This window comes from Limulus polyphemus, unplaced genomic scaffold (genome assembly GCF_000517525.1).
Source record: "Limulus polyphemus unplaced genomic scaffold, Limulus_polyphemus-2.1.2 Scaffold867, whole genome shotgun sequence".
Lineage (NCBI taxonomy): Eukaryota > Metazoa > Arthropoda > Merostomata > Xiphosura > Limulidae > Limulus > Limulus polyphemus.
The window spans coordinates 217,176-239,136 of record NW_013666477.1 but is presented as its reverse complement, the minus strand read 5'-3'; the positions used below and the strand labels follow the sequence as shown (position 1 = coordinate 239,136).

The following is a 21,961-nucleotide window of genomic DNA, read 5'->3' as shown; positions in this document are numbered from 1 at the left end:
AGACAGAAAGAGAGAAAGGTTGACGTCATCACCGGGAAAATGGCTGAAGGGGAGCTGAATGTTGACAGTATAATATCAAGACTTTTAGAAGGTAGTGAAATAACTTTTACGTTAGTTTAGTAACTTTTAAGTAAAATAAACGTTTTTAAACATTGATTAAAAGGACTGATTTCTTTAGTCTATTGTTTAGAGCTTGCATATGTAGTGTTAAGTTAAACTTCAGTTTGTGACGAGTGACACGAAGTTAGACTCTTTTAAGTTTAAATTTAAGCCTACTTCGTACTACGAGCATTAGTCCTACGTTACCGGCAGTGACTTTGTAGTATTGCTACAGTGTACTAACATAAGCCCGCAGCTAACTAATCTATGTAATGAAATTAGTGACGGGAACGTTAATACGTTAGGGTTAACGAAAAATGATAGCGTCGCGCTACCATTACTACTACTAGCATTAGAATTAGAGATATTAATATTAGTTTTATTGTTACGTTAGTACTTGTTACTAATAATATCATTGAATGCTCGGAAATATTAGCTTAAGTAATTTGAGACCAAAATGCACATAGTAATACATACTAATATTAGTAACACAGTAGTTTACCAGAAAATGTAATTTGTAGGCCAAAGCTAAACACAAAAATAGCAAAGCTTGAAATAATGACTAAACATCTTGCCCAGTGGCAGTGGCTCTTGTATGAAAACTTTTTATTATTTTGTAATAATTCTCCTAGAAGTGAAATTCAATTTAAAGTAGTACATGTAATAAAGCTGCAAGTGATATTTGATGAATAAAATTGCATTTTAGAATATATCTTCATTAAAAATACAGCATAAAAGTTGGTCTTATGAGTTAAAATACTCAATGGAAGAGGTTTATGAGTATGTTGTGAAAAAGAAATAATTTTGCCTGGCATAGTCAGGTGGTTATGGCACTTCACTAGCAATCTGGGGGTTGCAAGTTTGAATCCCTGTCTATTTAGTTCTATTGAATATCTTATAGTTCTGTTGAATATCTTTTTGTAAAGGTGGAGGTTGGGAGTTTAATTAGTAGAAATATTAGGGTGGCTTTATTCCAATTCATTTCTACTTTAAGAAATTTAAGGGTAACTGTCTTCCCACAACTGGCTATAGACAGTGAAAGGCAGTAGAAGCTGAGATATTGTAGGTGTAAGCACTCAGCTTCGTACCCTTATTTGATTGATTTTTTTTAATGATTTTCCATGACGGCTGACTAGTCAGCCATCAGCCTTTGGATTTTGTCTGATAGATGGGATATCCTCAGTGCATTTGGGTAATACATATATATTGGGATTATCAATAGACAAATATATCCAAAAAGAATCAAGCTGCGCTTTCCCTGCCTAGATTATAACTAGGGTTTCTGTTATTAGATTTAACCAATAAAATATCCTTGTTACAAAAAACGAAATAGTTGTTTATTCAAAAATTACTAGAAATGATAGATACCTAATTCATGTTAGCTTCACCCCTTACCTAGTTCATTTAAGTATACCTTGTTCGCACCCCCCATTTAACATTGACTTATTCTGAAAACTTGAAATGCATCCCAACTACTCAGGGGGTAACAAAGGTTAAATAATGTAAGTAATTTTTATACATATAATAAGTCTTGCAATACACATTAAAGTACACTCTATGCAGAGAAGAATTTTGGGAAAAGTTTAAAAAGTAAAGTATATAAAAAACCCAAAACTCTCCCATAAAACGATTTCAGGGTATTTCCATAACTTGAAAGTAGCTAAAAATTTACACTACAAAACAGGCCTAACTAGAACATGTCGCTTAATATAATCTTCTAATTAATTGTCAGGCTCGTTAAGCGATTACATTCAACAAATTGATTATTCTCATACGAGACAAATCTTACTATTTCAAAGTTTAAGACATTTTTGACACTTTTTATCTGATCATCATCTTTATGTACAACAATTTAGGCTTAAGTTACTCTTAATCCTAAGCTGTTTTACATGAAATTTATAACATACATAACACGGTGTGAAACCTCTAACAAGCTGAACTTTGATTAATGTCAATCTGTGGGCTTCTTCCTACAACCTTTTACAAAACTGTGTTAAAACTATTGTATATTTTGTTGATGAAAATATACATTACCTCATGATATTGAATATAAATTACCAAATACCAAGCATAACAGGGACTATTTAGGATTACTGTTAGGTACAGGCTAATTTAAGTATGCTTTGTTCTGGAGTAAGAGTTTACAGTTTTATACAGATACAGTTGTACAGAGGCAACCAAGCATGAGGTGGGGAATAGTGGTGTACAATCGAATCAAGTGATCATGCACTTACTAGGTGCACCTTCACTCTACAAAGAGATAATAAACCATGCCACTTCATTTGTTAGAGGTAGAGAATAAAAATATAGGGGTATACAAGTGGTCATTATTCTGTACACAACAATATTCCAGTGCAAAGTGAGTCAAAAATTTATTATTTTAAATTGGCAAAATGCTGATTAGATACTTTTTGATTCATGGCATTAATCAATTAAGCTGACCAAACTGGAATTAATCAAAAATAATAATGAGAAATAATGGCAGTATTTCATTAACTTGGATAGTTTGAATAATTGAGAACACTAATTTTGATTAGTTTATTATTTTTGTGACCTTAATGAAGTTAATTGTCCAGCCTAGCCTCTAAATATAATTCAGGTAATTTAATATAATGTTCTAACTATATATATAAGGGCATAAAACAGAAGCTTATAATGGTTTGAATGCTGGTGGTGATATTTTGGGACACAATCTCAATATTATTTCATGAAGTTGGCAGCTTAGGAGATTTAGGTTAGCCCTAAATGCAGATACTAAGCTCATAGTGCAAAATAATAATTGGCTTTCTTGTTAACCGATAAACACTAGTCAATGACTGTTTGAAAATCTAAATGACTTGATAAAAATAATAATTTGACAATTCCAGTGTTTCAAGCATGAACAATAATTATGTAAAGTTAAGAATAAAAAGCTACATGTTTTGGTGGAACATGCTCCACCGTCCTTAGAAGACAGACACAAATTTTCATTTATATACCTTCTAAATGTACATGTACAATTTGCATCTTGTAGAATAGTGCCATTTACAAAATTGACTTCCAGAAATTTGCTTCTGTGGCACCAGGACCTAAATCTCATTTTGTTTTCAGCAATTTCTAATGATTCATGTTTAATCAATTTTTTTAACATCTTTAATTATTTGTACATTGTTCCAGTCAATATTTGAAAAGTTTGGCACACGTTCCACCAAGGCCGAATCACTATTTTCAATTTATCAATTGTATTTTTCTGTTCTTTAATTCTGAGTTTCACATTTCTACTTGTCTATTTGATATAATTTAAACTACAACTTCAATTTTCTATATACTACATTTATTCTTCAGTTTTATCTTTCACACCATTAATAATATTAACTTTAAATGACAACTTGTATTTTTCATAAACACATTACCTATATTTGTTGACCATGATGAAATGTGTGGCAAACTTATTCTTTCCTTATTTCCCTTTTTTATTGTCTGTAATTTGGTACATCCAGGAGTTTGTAATTTATTACAACATATTTTGTACACCTTGTCTATAATGTAAAGATCATAACTTCTAGTAATTGCTATATATTTTATATGATTCAATTCTAACATTAAATTTTTATTATATGAAGAGTCATTAATTGCCCTATGTACAACAGACAAAAAGGAGAACATTTTCATAGTAATGGGTGACACGATCTTGCATTATTATGCATGTTTGAAATGTTGGAGTCATCAGACAGACCAGGCTTGAAAATATTTCTGTTTGCTGTAACCTGACTGACTGGGGCCCACTGAGAGATTTTTTGACATTATGACCTGGGAAAGTTTTTATCACCAACTTCTGCCAATATACCAACCCATCTAACAAAATTTACTGACTTTAAAATTTTTATCAACGTATTCATGTAGTCCACGATAATGTGGTAGGGCATCGCCTGATTACCAATCTACGGCTCTGTGCTGAATGGCCACAGCATTGAGGTTTGGCAACATGGCTTGTCTTGTCCCCAGGACCCTTCAGGCGAAACTAATAAATTCATGACCTAGCAGGAGATAATTTACTATTGATGAACACATGTCAACAGTGTGGTGAACACAAGTCTATTCGGTGTATGTCTCTGAAAAATGTTCGTGTGGATTAAGAATTAGGATAAAAAAATAAATAAATTCCGATTAGAAACTTATCCACATGAAGGGAAGTACTTGTAGATTCACTTGGCAAATGAGATGAAACTGAAGAACAAACTTTAAAATTGTTGGCAACTGTCAATTCAATTTCATCAATCAAGGTCAATATTGCTAGCAAGTGTGTGTTGTGAAAGAATTCAATAAGAACTTGTGATATGCTGATATCCTTTTAACTTCTTGTTCGTCAGAAGTGTTATTGTTAAGTTTTTGAAAATCGGATCTTTTTTGTATTGAAATTTTTGTAATTCTCTTCATAGAGTAAATGTTGATACTAATCATATTCATGGTTTAAAGCATTGCATTTTAGTTGATTATGGAACTAGTGGTATTTCTAAAAGAAATTTTTTTTTGCCAAAAAAATTAAAAAAAAACAATTACCTACTACATTTTAAATCAGTTTAGGGTTACAGCAAATATTTTTAAGCCTAACCTCAACTTGTTATTTTTATTAAATCTTTGCATAAGAACTGTCAGTCAAATATATTGAGCTAGTTGACTGTCAGAGATGGATGCTGTCTGTTAGTCTCAGGCTGCAAAATCTGTGTAAAGGGCAGCTAACTTTGCATATGCAATTTAAATCTTAATTTAAGGCTTATATACAAAAAAGAGGGTGCCTAGAAAAGACTAGAGTTGCCAGGAAAAGTCAAGATCCCTCGAGAATCTCATGACGTGTTATCAACGTCACGTGACTTCTGCTGTCGTAACAGTAGATTTAGGACATTCTGTACTAGTGACTGACATTCTTTGTGCTCTTAAAATGCATATTTGAAAAATACTTTAAATCTTTCTTTGACTCCCAAATTTATGATACTTAACAAGGCTTACAGAAGAATATTAATTTTTGCACAAGTATGCAGTAGATACTATAAATCCTTGTTTTTATGTATATTTTATTTATTGTTATATATTTTTTAATTATAGCCTGACTAGTAAAATATCATGCTCAGCAATCATGTGATATTTATATTAGTTGTTTATGGGAAAAACAAATGGTACATTCTTCCTGAGTATGTGATATAGTTGTTTGGCAGCTGAATGAATAATCATTGTTATGTTTACACTGTAGACCATGTTGGTGGTAACTACAACTGTTGAACCAAAAGTGTTAAACTTTGATTAATCCACTAATAAGGAAATAATGGTAATACAGTGGGTAGAATTTGCAATGGTTTAATGACATGTCACATACACAATAATTGATTTCATTGATTATCAGACTTGTGGAAGTAGCTGTGGATAAATAAAATAACCTTAAGCTTAACCTTATTTTTCAAAAAACAAAAAAGTAAACTTTTCTTTTTATTGTATAGCTTTTGAAATAGTTGCAAACCATTGGCAAGGTAAGAAAATTAGTTAAAAGATGTTAACTTGTCCCTGTAAAGATAACCCTTTCATCTCCAGAATCATCCTAGTAGTCCTCCTCTGAACCCATTTCAATAAAATAGTATCTTTTCCTAGACAAGGAGGCCAAAACTGTATACAGTACTTCGAGGCCTAACTAGTAATTTCTATAGAGAGAACTCTTGTTATCTGTTCAAAGCACATAAAAACTACTTGATATAAAATATTTTACTGAATTGATCATATGTTGTGTAAAATAATGTTACTCTGTAAAAAAAAGATCTTTGTTTTAATCTGTTGCAGCAGTCTGGTTTTGTCTTTAAATGCTAGAAGGTTATGTCTTTGTGGCTTGTAACTACCAAAATTGGCAAACTTATAATAAACTGTAATTGCTGAAAGTAATATTTTAGGAAGCTACATGCACACTAGGGTTGCTCTTATCTAAGGGGTAAAAATTCAAAGTAGTGATTTCTTTTGGGGCACCATGTACTTTATAAGTATTGACCAGAAATTAAAATAGATGAGATTTTAAGGGAATCAAAGCATACTGAGGGTCATTACCAATTCTTGAAGTTGTTCCACCTGTGATGCTTTTCTGTACAGTATGCATCACACGTACAATGAGCTACACAAACAAAAAAGCTGCATACATGATGCCAATTTTATCTGAAGCATTTGAGGACAAAGAAGAAAAAAATTATTTTCAACACATTTACTATAGAACCTTAGAAAATGACTTGCTCGATGCTGCTAGTATGCTCCCATATTACAGAAATAAACAGTAATCACTTCTACAGCTTTCATGATGGTGTTCTTCCTTTCATCACAAAATTTCTTCCTTTGTTATTTGATCACCAGAAGAAGACAGTTTTTGGTCCTTGCTGTTGTGTGAAGCCATCTGTATTCTTCCATGAGGGCTACATTATATTCTGCAGTGTCATTGACAACGTGGAGCTGCTTGTACATTTCTTTGACCTTTAAGAACTCTTCTTCTTATTTCTTTTAGTCTTGATCCTTGGAGAGGAAGGAGTTCAATTTGATGTCCATGATTTCAAAAACTAGAGACTGCTGGTTGTTATGAAGTTCTCCATGGTTTTGGTCTTTGTCTTCAAGTCCTTCTCTTTCATCATTACTCTGTTCTGTCAATCTTCATTCTTGTGGTTCTCAAGCGCTTAGATCATACAGCACTTGGTCTCCACTAACAAATCATTGTCATGAAGGTGAGAGCAACGAACTCCTCGAACAAATATAAAAGTTGGTGAATGAGCTTCTTCATTGTAGTGTTGAACACCTGTGCATCCAAGGTCTTGTAAGATTAAAGATTTGCGGGTCATTCCTTGGAGCAGACAATGGTGGCTCAATACCATACTCTGATGTAAATGGTGGGCATGAATATGAAAATTTTTAGCATCGCTGCCTTCTCTCTGACCTTGAGTTTAAACTGGCCTTGGAACATGAAGACTTTGATAGTGTAGATGTCTTTCATCATCCACTTGGCATGATGCATCACTCCTAGAGCCTACAACTGAACTCCTTGAAGTAGTGTCCCTCTAAAAAAAAAGTTGTTACTAACTCTATTAGTTCTCTATAGTCATCTCTGGTTACTAAGTCCAAAGTATTTATTCAACAGATATCCAAGACAGTGGAAGTTGTAGTGTTGTCATCCATTGGTGTCTGGAATCTTTCCTTGTCTGGGAATCCCTGCTTTTCCTGAAAGCACTTGAAGAGCAAAATGTCTGGCCTATCTGATATTCCCAAGAAAGTTGAGAAAAGTGCCTCTAGCAGGCAAAGTGGAGCAAGCTTTTTCCAACTTTTTCTCAAGAAAGATACAGGCTTTGTTCCTATTCCCAATGTTTGAGGCAGTGGTGTTGAAGTACATGGGTCAGACCTCGTTTTCAATCTTCGAGGTTCAGACTGCCTTTTGAACTGCATTATAAAACAAGAAAATTTGGTAATGAGGGTGAATGGAGGTTATGTTTTCAACCCTTTGTGTGTGTGTTTGTTGGGAAGATTTCTCAATTGGCTGAATGGATTTGGACAAAAGTTAGTATGCAATTGACTATGACCCAACTTACAAGTGATTAGTTTTTGGAGGGTAAGGTCACAAAATTCCAAAAAAATTTCTATCTGTTAACATGGGGATAAATCTTTCACACAATTTTTGCTCTAAAACTCATCGAAAATGATCGGATTTTGATGAAACTTGGTGGACATATGTAGAGTGTTATTCCTCATTGTCTTGCCAAAAATGGTCCATGTCCATTGATAATGATGGACATACAGACACATTTTCTTTTTTTTTTTGAGAGCCAAATATGATCAATGCTGTGTGGCAGAGGTAGGAGCTTTACCGCATGCCATTCTAGTTTTGAATGTATTTTGCTAAATATTGGTCCAGATCAGTTTATCACTAATCCTCGCAGATTCACTGAATACCACACTAAAAACTTGGAAGTTTGAAAATATGGGCCACCCTAATGCATATTTATTTATGCTTTGTGAATTTCATTTCAGATGTGAATTTATGGTTTCGGATAGAAACAAATCACTTGCTCTTTAGGACCAACAATTTCAGACTTGTTGGTTTGCATATGATGTATATTTAAGAATTTATGTTTTTAATTTTCTGTTTCCAGGTACAGTATTCTTCAAAGAATAATATAAACATTACTTTATATATTCTTAAATATGTTTATAAGTAGCCTGGATTGATATTAGATCCAGAAAATGCTGGATTCTTAAAAGTAATTCTCTTATGAAAAGTTTTTTTTCTTTGAAACTAACGTTTGTGAGTGCAAAATTTAAAATAGCAAAAAATTAATACTCAATTAAACTTGTATCATTTTTTGTGCCCTTTAAAAATATACTATTGAAATGTGTTTTCCTTTCATTTATGGCATTTATTTTGTACTTAAAGATTGTGTAAATGAAGTGTGTAACTGAATCAAAATGATCTTTGATTTGAGTGCTTTTACTGTAATTGAATCAATGTGCTATAAACATTTCCATGAAACTTATGGCATTAAATTTTCAGGAAGGTGTCACTTTATTTTTATAGTGTGGATTACTAGTGTTAATAAAAACTTCTTGTCTTTAATATTTGTGGTAGAATGTGTTTCTTCTGGACTGTTTAAGGTTAGGTTATTTGTTTATATGATGTTAATCTGTATGCAGCAGTACTTATATTGGAATATCTAAGATAAATACATAGTTTTAGATTTTTCTCCAAGTTTTCAGCTACTTTTCATGTTTTTAAGGGTATATTTATATATCTTCATATTTACAAAATCCATGACACTGAAATACTGTTTGATTATTGTGGTTATAATCTCTGTAAAACAGCTTATTTCTGTATTTGCTATGATATTGTAAGAAGCCATGTACATCTGATCCAGTTTGTAATCAAACTATATTTTGCTACACCTACTTAATATATTACTCCTACTTTTACACTACCTGAATTGTCATGTATGACATATAGTTACGATTCATTATGCTAGAGTAGTATTACATAAACAATTGTTGACATTTTATATACAGGTATAATGAGATGTGGAGTATGACTATGCGTATTATAGCCCTTAGTAATCAAAAACGTATTGCAAAGTCATGCATGATAAAGTTTATCTGGTGAATGTAAACATTATTACCCTTTGAATGTGTAATGTACCAGAAAGTAATTAAAATACACAGATTATGTAGCTTAGCATGAAGCATATTAAATGTATCAAATAAATATGTAGAGCAATTATGTTTTTCTGTTACATTGACTATTTTCATTTTCAGTATGTATTTAAATTGTGAAGAAATGTACAAGTTGTTTCATTGTGATGATGAAATGTGTCCTGTTTTGGTTTTACTGCTACTTACTGCAGCTGGAAGAATAAAATATTGGATAACTGTTTCTCTTCAATTTGGAATGGAAGCATGTGAGATTTGTTATAGATCAGAATTAAACTTTCCAAAAACTCTGTTTGACTTGGAATGTACAGGTGATTAAAAACAACAAAAATCTTCCCGTGATGTTTGTAAGTGTACGTGACTGAGTTAGGAATGTGGTACAGTGCATTTGAATGAGTTAATCTTCTGATAATTCTTTGTGTAAAGGTACACCTATGTATCCGTTGTGTAGTTTTTACTTGTTTCATATAAATGTTTTCTTCATTACCTTTGTTTGTTCTTTTTTTTTATGTACTTTCTACTTCCAGTTTTTTTGCATTCTGTAGCTGATCGATGCTTTCAGTTTGTTTTAGGCTAGCGTTTACCCTGACTGGTATGTTTTTACTAAATCTTGAATAGATGCAGCCTCATATTCATACATTATTACAAAAACACAATTCCCAGGTTAGTAGTTCTTACATAAATATCAAACTTTGTGTGTACACGTTTCTTCTGTTCTTGTTCATCACAGACAGCATGGATAAATGGAACATGGTTTTTAAGTTTAGGTAGACTGTTTTATTTTGGAAGTGACAGATAGTCAAGTCACTCGGGTCATTCTTTTTTAATGAGTAAAAAAAAAGTTTTCAGATGGAATAAATTAGCAGACTTGATTTTCCTGATCAGTTTTTAAATATGCACATTTGAATGTATTTTATAGTGAGTGTGAGTGTGTGTGTGTGTGTGTGTGTGTATAGTATTTCTATTATTTATTTGCAAGTAAAATTAAAGTTAATTGCTCTGTGTTTTTCAGTAAAATACTCTGGTTTACATTATAAAATAACCACATCAGGACTTCTTCAGTTATGTGGGCATGAAGTATTACAAGTAATGTGTCTTTTTAGTTAGAGGTTGTCGACCTGGAAAAACAGTACAGCTGACTGAAGCCGAAGTTCGAGGATTATGTTTAAAATCACGAGAAATTTTCTTGAGTCAGCCCATACTACTTGAGTTGGAAGCTCCTCTTAAAATATGTGGTGAGTTTTATACATAATTCAGACCATTGCAAAATCCTGTTTTGTACTCATGGTGGTGATATTAAAATGATATAAATTCAGCCATATAATATACTACTGTCTGGATCAGTGACAGTGTTATTGAGTATGAGTAGCATAGCTACTTAGAATTATATAGTATCTTGTGTGGCTTGTGTACAATTCTGTATTTTAAAAAAATGTGGAGGAATATCATATAAAAATGAGCCAATTTGCAGAAAAATTATTTGGATAAATGTTTAAGAAAATGAAAGAAAAGTTGTATTCTATTTTTTTTTTTACTAGAATCAATCAAACATATTAAACATGTCATACAAAACTATCCATTCTCAGCAGTTTACATTAGCACAGAGACCAAAATGTACTTCAAGTACATTCAACAAAAATCTCTAAAACAATTTGCATAAAGTCGTGTAATAGTACATGTCTATGAAAAAAATCTGATTTACAGGGCTAAGTGTTAAGTAGATATTTAATTGAAATTGTAACATTTGTAACTTTTTATTCATAACGCAACATATTAATAGTTCTTATCTAATTTCTTGAGGATCACTAAAGCTAAACGTTTGTTGAACTTTTTACAGTTTTGATAATACACAAACGTTTTAGCTGAACTTTCACTCTTCATCTGATTTGGTTTGACTTTGTTAGATAGGAAAATGGGGGAATATTTCATGATTTAAAACCATACGGATACTTATATGAAGTGTTAACCATTCATTATATGAATGGTAGTAAGGATAGGGAAAGATTTGGTGACAAAAAGTAGTAGTTTAAAGGATCTATAAGTTTCAGTGGGAAAATTGTTACGGCTTAAAAATGTTGAGATATTTTAGGTTAGCACAGTTTCCATAAATTAAAATTAATCCTTTCCTTTTTTTGTAGGTGATATTCATGGTCAGTACACAGATCTTCTCCGCTTGTTTGAATATGGAGGTTTTCCACCAGAGGCAAATTATCTCTTTCTTGGAGACTATGTAGATAGAGGAAAGCAGTCTCTAGAGACTATATGTTTATTATTGGCTTATAAAATCAAGTATCCAGAAAACTTCTTTTTGTTGAGAGGAAATCATGAATGTGCGAGCATTAATAGAATATATGGGTTTTATGATGAATGTAAGTGTACTTTTAAGGTTTTTGTATAAGTTTAAGAAGAATGTTCAGAATCTTACATACAAAAGGCTCGGAAGAAGCATGAAATTTAATCCTTATCCAGGAAAAATACAATAACTTCCTTAAATGAGGCTGTTTTTTTGATGTTTTTTATATGAAAAAAAAAACAACTTAGTAGAACCGTAGTTAAGGTTATTAAATATATTTGAAATTCATTTAAAATTTTAATTTGGAATATTCAATGCTTAAAAACTAAACTCCTAAAAAGAATCTATTTCTTGAATCTCCGAAGATTATAATTTTATATTGAGCTATGTTTACAGCAAAATAATATCCATTTGTAGAGGCATATTAAATGAATATTGTTGCTTTAATCTATGGCTTTATATGTGTGAAGTTTTCCATATATTTCCCACACCACTAACATGAAATAATTGTAATTTAAAATTTGGGAAGTAGTTAACTAGCATAAAGTTAACAATCCCTCTGTTTTTTGGAATGCTCCTGTAAGAATGTTATCAAGTATGTTTTTTTGAAGTGCTATTTTTTTTAATTATTTTTTAGTTATCTTACATGGATCCTGCAGGCATTGGTTTCTTTACACAGTACAATGAAAGTATAAATAGAGCCTGTTTTAAATTCAAACAGTGTTAATGTTTATGTATTTTCTGTATAAGATCATGAAAATGAACCTTTTTCAGGCAAACGACGGTACAACATCAAACTGTGGAAGACTTTCACTGATTGCTTTAATTGCCTACCTATTGCAGCAATAATTGATGAGAAGATATTCTGTTGTCATGGAGGTACTAATACTGAATGTTTATGAAACATGTTAATAATTTTATGCATAAAAATAATATGTTTATAGTATCTGAATTGAAGATATTTTGTTGTCATGGAGGTACTAATAATGAATGTTTATGAAACGTGTTAATAATTTTATGCATAAAAAATATGTTTATAGTATCTGAATTGAAGATATTTTGGTGTCATGGCGGTACTAATACTGAATGTTTGTGAAACGTGTTAATAATTTTATGCATAAAAATAATATGTTTATAGTATCTGAATTGTATTGAATCAGTCCCTGAGGTAACATTAGATTTTTTTTGCATGTTAAAAGTGTAGTAATCTATACATAAATTGATTTTTGTTTTGTAATTATTTAAGATTAAACTTTGGGCTATAAACAGTAAATTTTTCTTAAGATTCAGTTAGAACTACTGCTGTAATTTTTGTGTAGATTACAAGTTCTTTGATTTTTGTTTGTTTGTGAATCTTAAACACTGTTTTACTAGGATTGTCACCTGATCTACAATCCATGGAACAGATTCGTCGCATCATGAGACCAACAGATGTCCCTGATACAGGTAGATATTGTTGATGGGTCTTGTAAGAAATGTTATTCTTTGTGAGAGGAGAATTGGTTTTCTTTCTCAGCTACCTGTATGTTTGATAGAATAATCTTACCTAATTGTTTTCATTATCAAATAATTCTGTTCTTATAGTTGGACATTTGAAAAAGTAATTAATTGAATCTGAACTTGACTCAACACAAGAACTGAAACTTCACATAATGTTAATAAAAAATAAAGTTCAAATTAAAAGGGAAAATTTTTAAAAGCAAGTAAATAAATTAAAAGTGTGTAAAATACCTTATTAGGTCAAGTAAAAACTGAAGGAACATTTTAAAATAAAATAAGAACAGAAACAAAGGTTTACAGTGAACTTTCAAACATAAATTTCTTCAAGTAACTAGTATCTTCTCGTTTTTGAGCTGGACCATCTCCCTGTGATGTAAAAAGTATTAGTGTTCTTGAAGTAAGTAAATGTTATTTATACAAATGATTTCAAAATAATTTCATTTTGTTTAGTAAGGCGGACTTTGTCTGAGAACACATAAACAAATTGAAAGTATGTGCAAATGGAGAAGATTATAATGTTTAAAGCATTTTTTAATATTTTGTATAAGCCTAAATCAGCTAGCAAGTGTCTTGTTTATCCCAAAGAAGCCTTACTGCTGGAGAAGTTATAGCTTTAGGTTAAGAAATTAAGTAGTTTTTTTTTTTTTTTATGGAATATATAATTTCACCCCATTCATTTTTCAGGACTTCTCTGCGACCTTCTTTGGTCAGACCCAGACAAGGATGTCCAAGGATGGGGTGAAAATGACCGGGGTGTATCTTTTACATTTGGAGCAGATGTTGTCAGTAAGTTCCTCAATCGTCATGACCTGGATTTGATTTGCAGGGCTCATCAGGTAGGTGTGAAATGCATTGTTCTTTTTAAATGTATAATACTACAAACTTTTAATAGCATTACTACACAAAGTGTATCCTTTCTTCATGTTTAATGGGAAAACAAAGGATTCAAGATTATCATCTTTATTCTTACATCTCCATAGTTCAGTTGACAAAAGTAGCAAGCTTGTTCCTTTTATGTTACTATTTTTCAGATTTTACCTTTGTCTATTCAACTTATTCTGTATTTTTAAATGTAATGTAGTTTCCCTTTGTAAGAATAGTGTGATATTGTTTACTTCTGGAAATTGTTACGAGGCTTGTATTTTGTCCTTTCAAAATATATCTATAGATTTGTACTGAACCTTCTATCTGTAAAGCACTTCATGAAGTGCCATATTTTTAAAGAACTTGAAAGTGCCTGTGCTAAGATTATTACTGTTTTGTTTACAGGTTGTAGAAGATGGATACGAATTTTTTGCTAAACGTCAACTGGTCACACTGTTTTCAGCTCCAAACTACTGTGGTGAATTTGATAATGCTGGTGGGATGATGTCTGTGGATGAAACTTTGATGTGTTCATTCCAGGTATGTTTAGGTTTTGTTACTGTTAAGTTTTTAGCTGTGGATGTAGTTTTCATGTCTTACAGCTTTCATTTTTCTCTTTCTGTGCCCGGTTGAGGTTGGTTTAGTTTTTACTCACATTTCAGTACTTCTTTTATGTTCTGTCAGTCTATTTTCTTATATGGAGTCGAACACTCAAAACCCGTGATTGTTACACCCATCACCCATCTTGAGGGGAATAGATGTGTAAAATGAAATTGGACTTTGAAGAAAATGATCTTTTGGTTTCCTTAATGAGTTCTGTGATCAACGCCTACCTTATTAAAATTGATGTGTGTCTAGTGCATATGTCTGTTAATTTAAATGCATCAATTTTTATGTTGGTTCGTTTCATCTTAAAAAGAAATCAGTGGTGTAACCAAGGTTGTGTTCATGCTTTTCCAGTGCTTGAGCAAGTGGTGATAAATTCTTAGGCTAATAAGGAACTGAAGCACAAAAAAATTAGTTTGTTGCAGTAGGGGTGGTGCAAAATGTGAAGAGGGGAAACAAATAATCGATGAGCTGATAGAATCGTGTCAGTACATGATTTAGTTCTTAAGATTAAATGCTCTTCATGTTTAGAAGGGTAACATGACTAGTTATTTATAAAGTATTGTTACTTTGATGTAATTATATACAATACAAGGCTAGAATATTAGGTGTCAAGGTAACTTCAAAAGCTTTTCCATGACACTGTAAGAAACTGAAAAGAAAATTTAAAACACCCTTAGATACAATTATCTGTTGCATTGAGACTAATGCATAAACTAAGGAGCTTTTATTAAAATCAACAAGACTGTTACAGTGTTCCCTGGTTGTTTTTAAGTAAAAGCTTCTAAAGACCTTTTATACTAGTGTAAAAGAACAAATGGGTGTTATAGGAACTTTTTAATGTACACTAAGTTAGCGATGAGCTAGCAACAAAAGGTTTTGGGGAAACCTATTCTATTTCAGTTGCAGCCCAAACTAAGTAAAAACACGAATTTGGTACGTGAACTATTATTTCATTATATCTACAGTTTCAATGAGTCGTCCATGTGATCATACTGCAAAGAAAATACGGACGGAACTCCGGTATGCATGTGACTGATAACATAAAGATACACGTACTAAACTCCACGTGTGTCTTAAACTGGTATATTATTTGGTTATTAATAGCAAGTTGTTTTATTTTTTGACCTAGATCCTTAAGCCATCAGAAAAGAAAGCCAAATACCAGTATGGTGGTATTAATTCTGGACGACCTGTGACACCTCCTCGTGGGCCTGTGAAGAAGAAGTAAAAAAAACAACAAAAAAACTACACACTAGGTTCAGTAGCATTGATGTATATTCTTTAGTCCATGATCTGTTTTACAGTGCTTATGGACCTGATCTTGTTGGTGTTTTATTGACTTAGAGATAAATTTCCCCTTGTTTGGGGCATTTATGCACATGTAATTCTGTCGTGTTCTTTATGTAAGGTATTCATTTGTTCCACCAATCTTGTTTCATTGACTTTCATCATGTCTTAAGTTATTTTAAGTCCAATGTAACCTTCTTGGAAAGTTCTTTTCAATACCTAAAAGGTAAATTAAAATGCTAGCTTTAAAAATAATGCAAACAAATGTTATTACTGATGTGTATTTGCTTGCCCTATGAGAACGGTAAGGCAAGTACATTTGAAAATCATTACATTTGGCTAAAAGCAAGGTATTAATCTGAACATTTCCCTTTCTTTTGATGCAAATATACTTATCTTTTGGCTCTGTCTTTCAAAGTCGTAGTATACTTAATTAAGGAAGTAATTACACTAAAACTTTAAAAAGATATATGAATAAATCTCAAATGCAATTAAATTTATTACTTTGAAAATATTTGCTAACTTTATCACACCAGATGTATTTGTATAGTTTGATAAAAGAGTTTAATCGAAACACTTTTTCGTAAGTTTTGGACAGAGAATTTGTGCAAGATTTTGTTTGCCAGCAAGGTGAGTCCATTGTTGACTGCCAACTGATGATTTGTTTGCCAGCAAGGTGAGTCCATCGTTGACTGCCAACTGATGATTTGTTTGCCAGCAAGGTGAGTCCATCGTTGACTGCCAACTGATGATTTGTTTGCCAGCAAGGTGAGTCCATCGTTGACTGCCAACTGATGAAGAATTCATGGAATTTGATGAGTGTCAATTGTAACAAAAGACCTTAACTTGGTGATCCTCTTGTCCATTATTGTAAAGATGAAACTGTTGGAGTACTAGATGTTCCTAAATTGAACTTAACACCAACCACTTCAATCTTAATGGTTAGACTGCCGACACAGAAATTATTCACCTAACCTGTTCTTGAATACATTTCTTTGAGTTGAATTGAGAGAAAGTTGTAATTACTGGATTATGATACCTTCCAGAGTTGTAAAAAGTCCTTTGAAAGTCTTTAATGGCTGTTTCTCTAGTTTTAACATAACAGAAATTTTAAGGTCTCAAACCATAATGTACAGAATAGTTTATTAACAACCAGTCAGTTCTTGTGTATCATTATGGTAAGTTTTCATTCACAGATAGGTATATATTCATTTGCAAATATTATTATGGAGTTAACAAGAACTGTTAAGATGCTGTGTACAGAATCTATTTTTCGCTAACGGTAGTAAAACTTAAATGTGTAGAATGCTTGGTATCAAAAGGTTGCAATTACTGAAATTTGTAAATTATGAAAGTTCAATTAAAAGGTTTGTAAATACTGGTGGATTATTATTGTTACTTGAGCACACAGTAATCTACCAGGTAAGATTGAGTGTTGTTTGATTCCAATTTCACTGAGTAATTTGTTTTTCTGTAAAAACTTGTAGTCTTATAGGAGATATTTTTTTCTGTTATTACTTCAGCATATCGGTATGTTTTTATTCTTTTTTCACTTGTAGTAATGTTCAATTTCCAGTTCTGTAGCAGTGTTTATTTAATCATCTGCTCGGCTACGGCAGAGTGGACAGTCCAGTAGGATTCTATACAATTATTATGTAGACTAATAAAGAATAATTGAAAACTTGTCTGACATTTCTTGGCTAAGTTTTAAAGATCATTTAAAAAGTATGTTCTTTTTACATTAAAGCAGAACAGAATTGCCAAAGTTACAATTATTGTAGCTTTGGTGCTATAACCTTCATTTGGAATTGAGAGCTTAATGAATATGAAAAAAAACAAATGTAATAGATACACTTATATACCAATATTACATGGTACTTTTCACTTTATATACAAGATCTTTTAACAGAAAAGGAGATCTTTAAGTTCCTTGAATATGAATCTTTAGAGGTTTTATAATTATTCAATACAATAAGGATCATTATAAGATAAATTTAAAATAACTTGTTACAGGATTAAAATATTTTAAGAAATTGAACATAAGTTAGGTCAATATTTTTTTAAAGCTAAACAAGTTAATTATTTCTGTTCAATCAAATTTTCATGTCTTGGAAACCAAAAAATTAAAACTGGGCTAATTTGAATTATTTAAGTATTTGTCATTTATAGTAATAACCTATGGCTTAATATAAGTTCATTCAATAGCTTTTACTTTTCTGTTATAACACTCTTTGTAAATTTGAAATTATTAGTTTTGACAAAGTATGTTATTTGTTGTAGAGAAGTTCAAAGTATTGACACACAATAAATAACACTGTTAAAACTTATGCCAGTGAAATTTGGATCATATAAATATTTTTTTGATCAAAATTATTCTACACAAAGGGGAAATAAAGTGTTATGTAGTGCATTAGTGACAGAAACGTTCTAAGTATGAGATATTGAGTAATAGTATTATGTCAGGATATTAGTTTGTGTTATTCTGACCATAACTGTATAATTATTAAAGAGAACACCAAAGAAAATCCACAGTTGTAACTTTTTTTATTACATGATGTATTAAACTTTCCCTTTGTTTATACAATTTTAAAAACAAAGGATAGAAGATACAAAGAAAGTTTTTTCACTTTAAAAAATGAAACTAGTGATTTGGGCCTAATCATTTCCCAGCATTGATCAGACTAAAATACTAATTAGAAAAACCAAGTGTTACTTAATGACAGAACATTGTGATGTTGGATAAAACACAAAATACAATTCTATGGATAGAGGTTGATCATAAACAAACAGGTGAGAATTAAAAGGTTTTTTGAATTTACATGTGCTGCACAACATGTATTGAAATACCAGCCACGTTTTACTGACAAAAAACTAACATATAGCAACCAAAAGAAAAGTTTTTCATTAATTTTTATTCAAGGTAATGGCTTCCTGGACTAATAGAGTTGTCAACTTATTCAGAATGTTTGCTGGCTTCACTAAGAAAGGCAACTAGTTTGTCAAAATTCACCACCATATAAAAAAACAAAACAAAGTTGTTTAAATATGAGATAAAATTAAAGACTGTTACATTTTAAATACTGTATGATCAATAAATTACTAGAAATTTTACAAACAACCATTTATGTGTGTATCTGTATTTATACACATGCCAAGATTCATAAACATATATGTAATGGTTAAGGACGAAATGTTCCAAGGACTGACACAGAATCACTTCACATAAAGAATCGAATTGGGGGGGGGGGGGTAGATTTTATCCTTTCAATCTACTGACAGGAAATTATGTAAAATTAAAATGGTGCATTTTATGAAGATGTTTTAATCTTGTGTCTTTCTTCAAGAATAACTGTTAGTCGAAGTTACCACAAGTCTCTTGGTTTTTAACTTTTTGAACACTACTATTGTGCTTAAAGAAATAGATGCAATTACAAAATATACTAAAGCATAAATAAATTGTTTGTGTAACGACATTACATACTGTGCCTAAAGAAGAAAATAACACATTACAAAACCCATTACGACATTACCTATAAACTTATATTTCACCATATTAATGCAGACAGACGTATTAGAAATGTAATATATTTTTAGAAGAGATCAAGTATAGTATATAATTTTCAGTGGATTCTTTGTATATTGCGATATGTGGAATACAACAACATACACTTCTTTATGCTTCCGAAGTTCAGTGCCTGTAGGAAAAAAAACAAAAATTTACTGAGCAGTTTTAAGAATAACTATAGGATACCATCTGAATTAATTGAGCACAAGTTTAGATATTTACAAAACTAGTAGTCATTTGTTGATTTGCTCCTCGTAATTTACAGAGAATTTTGCTTTCAAAAATCACATTTAATTCTCTTCATCAGAAGACAAACAAATACTTCACATGAGGAAGTTCCTGTCACAAAAAATGACTATAATACAACACACACATATATATATATATATATATATAAATTAAACTGTTGTATATAAAGTAATAACATAATAATGAGTAAGAGTTGAAATGTTTGTGTATTAGTGCAAATTAATTTTATTATTCCACCAAAATTGCAGGTTTACGCTTTATTTTTTTACTGGGTTTCTTATATACTGACAGGAAATCAGGTCGAAACTTTATTACTCAAATCATACCTGCTCATAACAATTAGCTTAAGTGCTATATACTTTTTTTTTAATTCCACATTTAATGTCTCTTCCTACCTATTGGCACTTCCAAGCAGATTCGGAGAGTGTCTGGAGACGTTGGACTCTATGTTTTCCCCAAAGTAACCATAAAAATCCCAAAGCAACACAAATAACAGTTTCTATATAATACCCATCAATGGTAACGACACACTCTCCATTACTGCTCACACAACTCTGAAAGAAAAAGATGAAAAAATGTCAGTTGATACATTGCATAACATGTGATTATACAGAGAGTTCACTACACTGATAAATAAGTCCTTACTAAAACATAAAAAGATGCCCGATACGAAAATGTTGATCATTGTTCTTCTAATAATATCTTACAGTGTGTTAACTGGAAACTGCCCAACATTGTACACATGCTGTTTTGTTTAGGATTTAAAGACACAAGTACTTATTTAGTTAAATGAATGAATTATCTCACCTCTGAGAGGGCTTTTGTTCCACAAGACATTCCATTGTACAATCCTCCAACGCATGATTTACTGGTAAGTGGATCAACAAACCAGAGGGCAAGGGTTGCTGGCCAGTTTCCCCCAAGATTTGTGACAGTGTTCAGTAAAGTCATGTAAGTTCCTCCAATGGCTGGATCACTCACTCGAGCATGGAAAGCCATGACAGCCACAAATATACTATACAACGTTACCTAAAATAAAAAAAAAAGATGATTTTAAGTAAACAAAGACAGGCAAGACTATTATAATAAACTATATAATATCACTGAAAAATGTACTTGAACCAGTAAATCTTCAGAGGCCAATCCTCACACAAAAACAAGAAGCTTATGGTTAAAACCAAAGAATAAACAAAATGATAGGCTCATAGATTTCAACAGTTCAGTTTTGTTTCATCACAGTATTTATATCCAAGTTTGTGTAAACCAGACTACAAGATAAGATTTTTGTTATAATGAATTACACCATTACTGTTCCAACTGAAAAATTAATTTTTAGTTTATGCTGTTGTGTGTATATATATACCTATACATAGTTTTTTACTAGATTATATTAACCAGGCCTTTGGACCAACCTTGTATTGGAGGAGGAAAGGAATACTGACTAATATTCTGAACCTACAATGTATATGAACATGAAATGGTGTACATAAGGAAAATCAGACAAGTCCCAAAAGTATTTGTACTCAAGACTTGTCTGTGAATTGAGAACACCAGTCTGTTTCGGATATGCCACAGTGCAAGGTGGTATTGGTGTAGAGAATAAAGATACTTTTGTCCATTGTATTCTTTGCATAACCTCTAGATTCTTCATCAATGACCATCTACAAAAATTTTCAGTATCCCTGTATAATATATCTGGTATTCACTTTACTCTACAATGAATAGTTGATAAGTCTCAAATCAAACGCATAATACCATGTTGAATGGCACTGTGTGAAAGGTATTGGATTGTGCACATTGATGCCATCTCAGGCACATAGAATAACTACTGAATGCAACATTAATGTGCTGGGATAAACAGAAAACTCAGTAAAATGCCCGCTATTTTACTAGTATGGTGAGATTAAGATCATAATTTCATCTATATCACATTTAATTACATCATTTCAAAGCTTCAAAAAGACTGCAAATCTTTATGCTTTTCTCCTAGTGAAATAAACGTTCTTTTTTCCCTCTCATATTTCAATATTATTGGACTTGCAGACATACAAAGCCATTCTTCCTCCCATGGACGTTGTCTTGTACAGGGTGTCCCAGAAGTCCGGACTCAGAGGGGAAAATAGACCTTATATTTTTAAAGTTAAACAAACACACTTCTAATGTCAGTTGTACGTATTTCAGAAAAGAAAATACCCTGATGGCACAGTATACCAAGAATTGATACATGTATGGCTGTTAATGGCATGCAATTTGAATAATAAATAAATTAAAAATAAATCATGTATTTTTTCCTATGGGTCCAGACTTTTAGA

At 31.6% G+C, this 21,961-nt stretch overlaps 2 protein-coding genes across 2 annotated transcripts in view; one reads left to right on the top strand and one right to left on the bottom strand.

Moving 5' to 3' along the window:
* LOC106460950 (serine/threonine-protein phosphatase PP1-beta catalytic subunit) lies at window positions 1-17,522 on the top strand. Its single transcript, XM_013920706.2, has 8 exons — window positions 1-91; window positions 10,386-10,517; window positions 11,421-11,651; window positions 12,350-12,454; window positions 12,950-13,021; window positions 13,760-13,911; window positions 14,345-14,479; window positions 15,678-17,522. Exons 1-8 carry the CDS (start codon window positions 40-42, stop codon window positions 15,774-15,776), a joined length of 978 nt encoding a protein of 325 aa, XP_013776160.1. The 5' UTR covers window positions 1-39; the 3' UTR covers window positions 15,777-17,522.
* Window positions 17,523-19,471: 1,949 nt separating this feature from the next.
* The window catches only part of LOC106460945 (acetyl-coenzyme A transporter 1-like), a 13,535-nt gene continuing 11,045 nt past the window's right edge, over window positions 19,472-21,961 (bottom strand). The window contains 3 exon segments of the mRNA XM_022387747.1: window positions 19,472-19,530; window positions 20,045-20,203; window positions 20,457-20,681. Coding sequence (XP_022243455.1) covers window positions 20,045-20,203; window positions 20,457-20,681 — 384 coding nt within the window. The 3' untranslated portion in view covers window positions 19,472-19,530.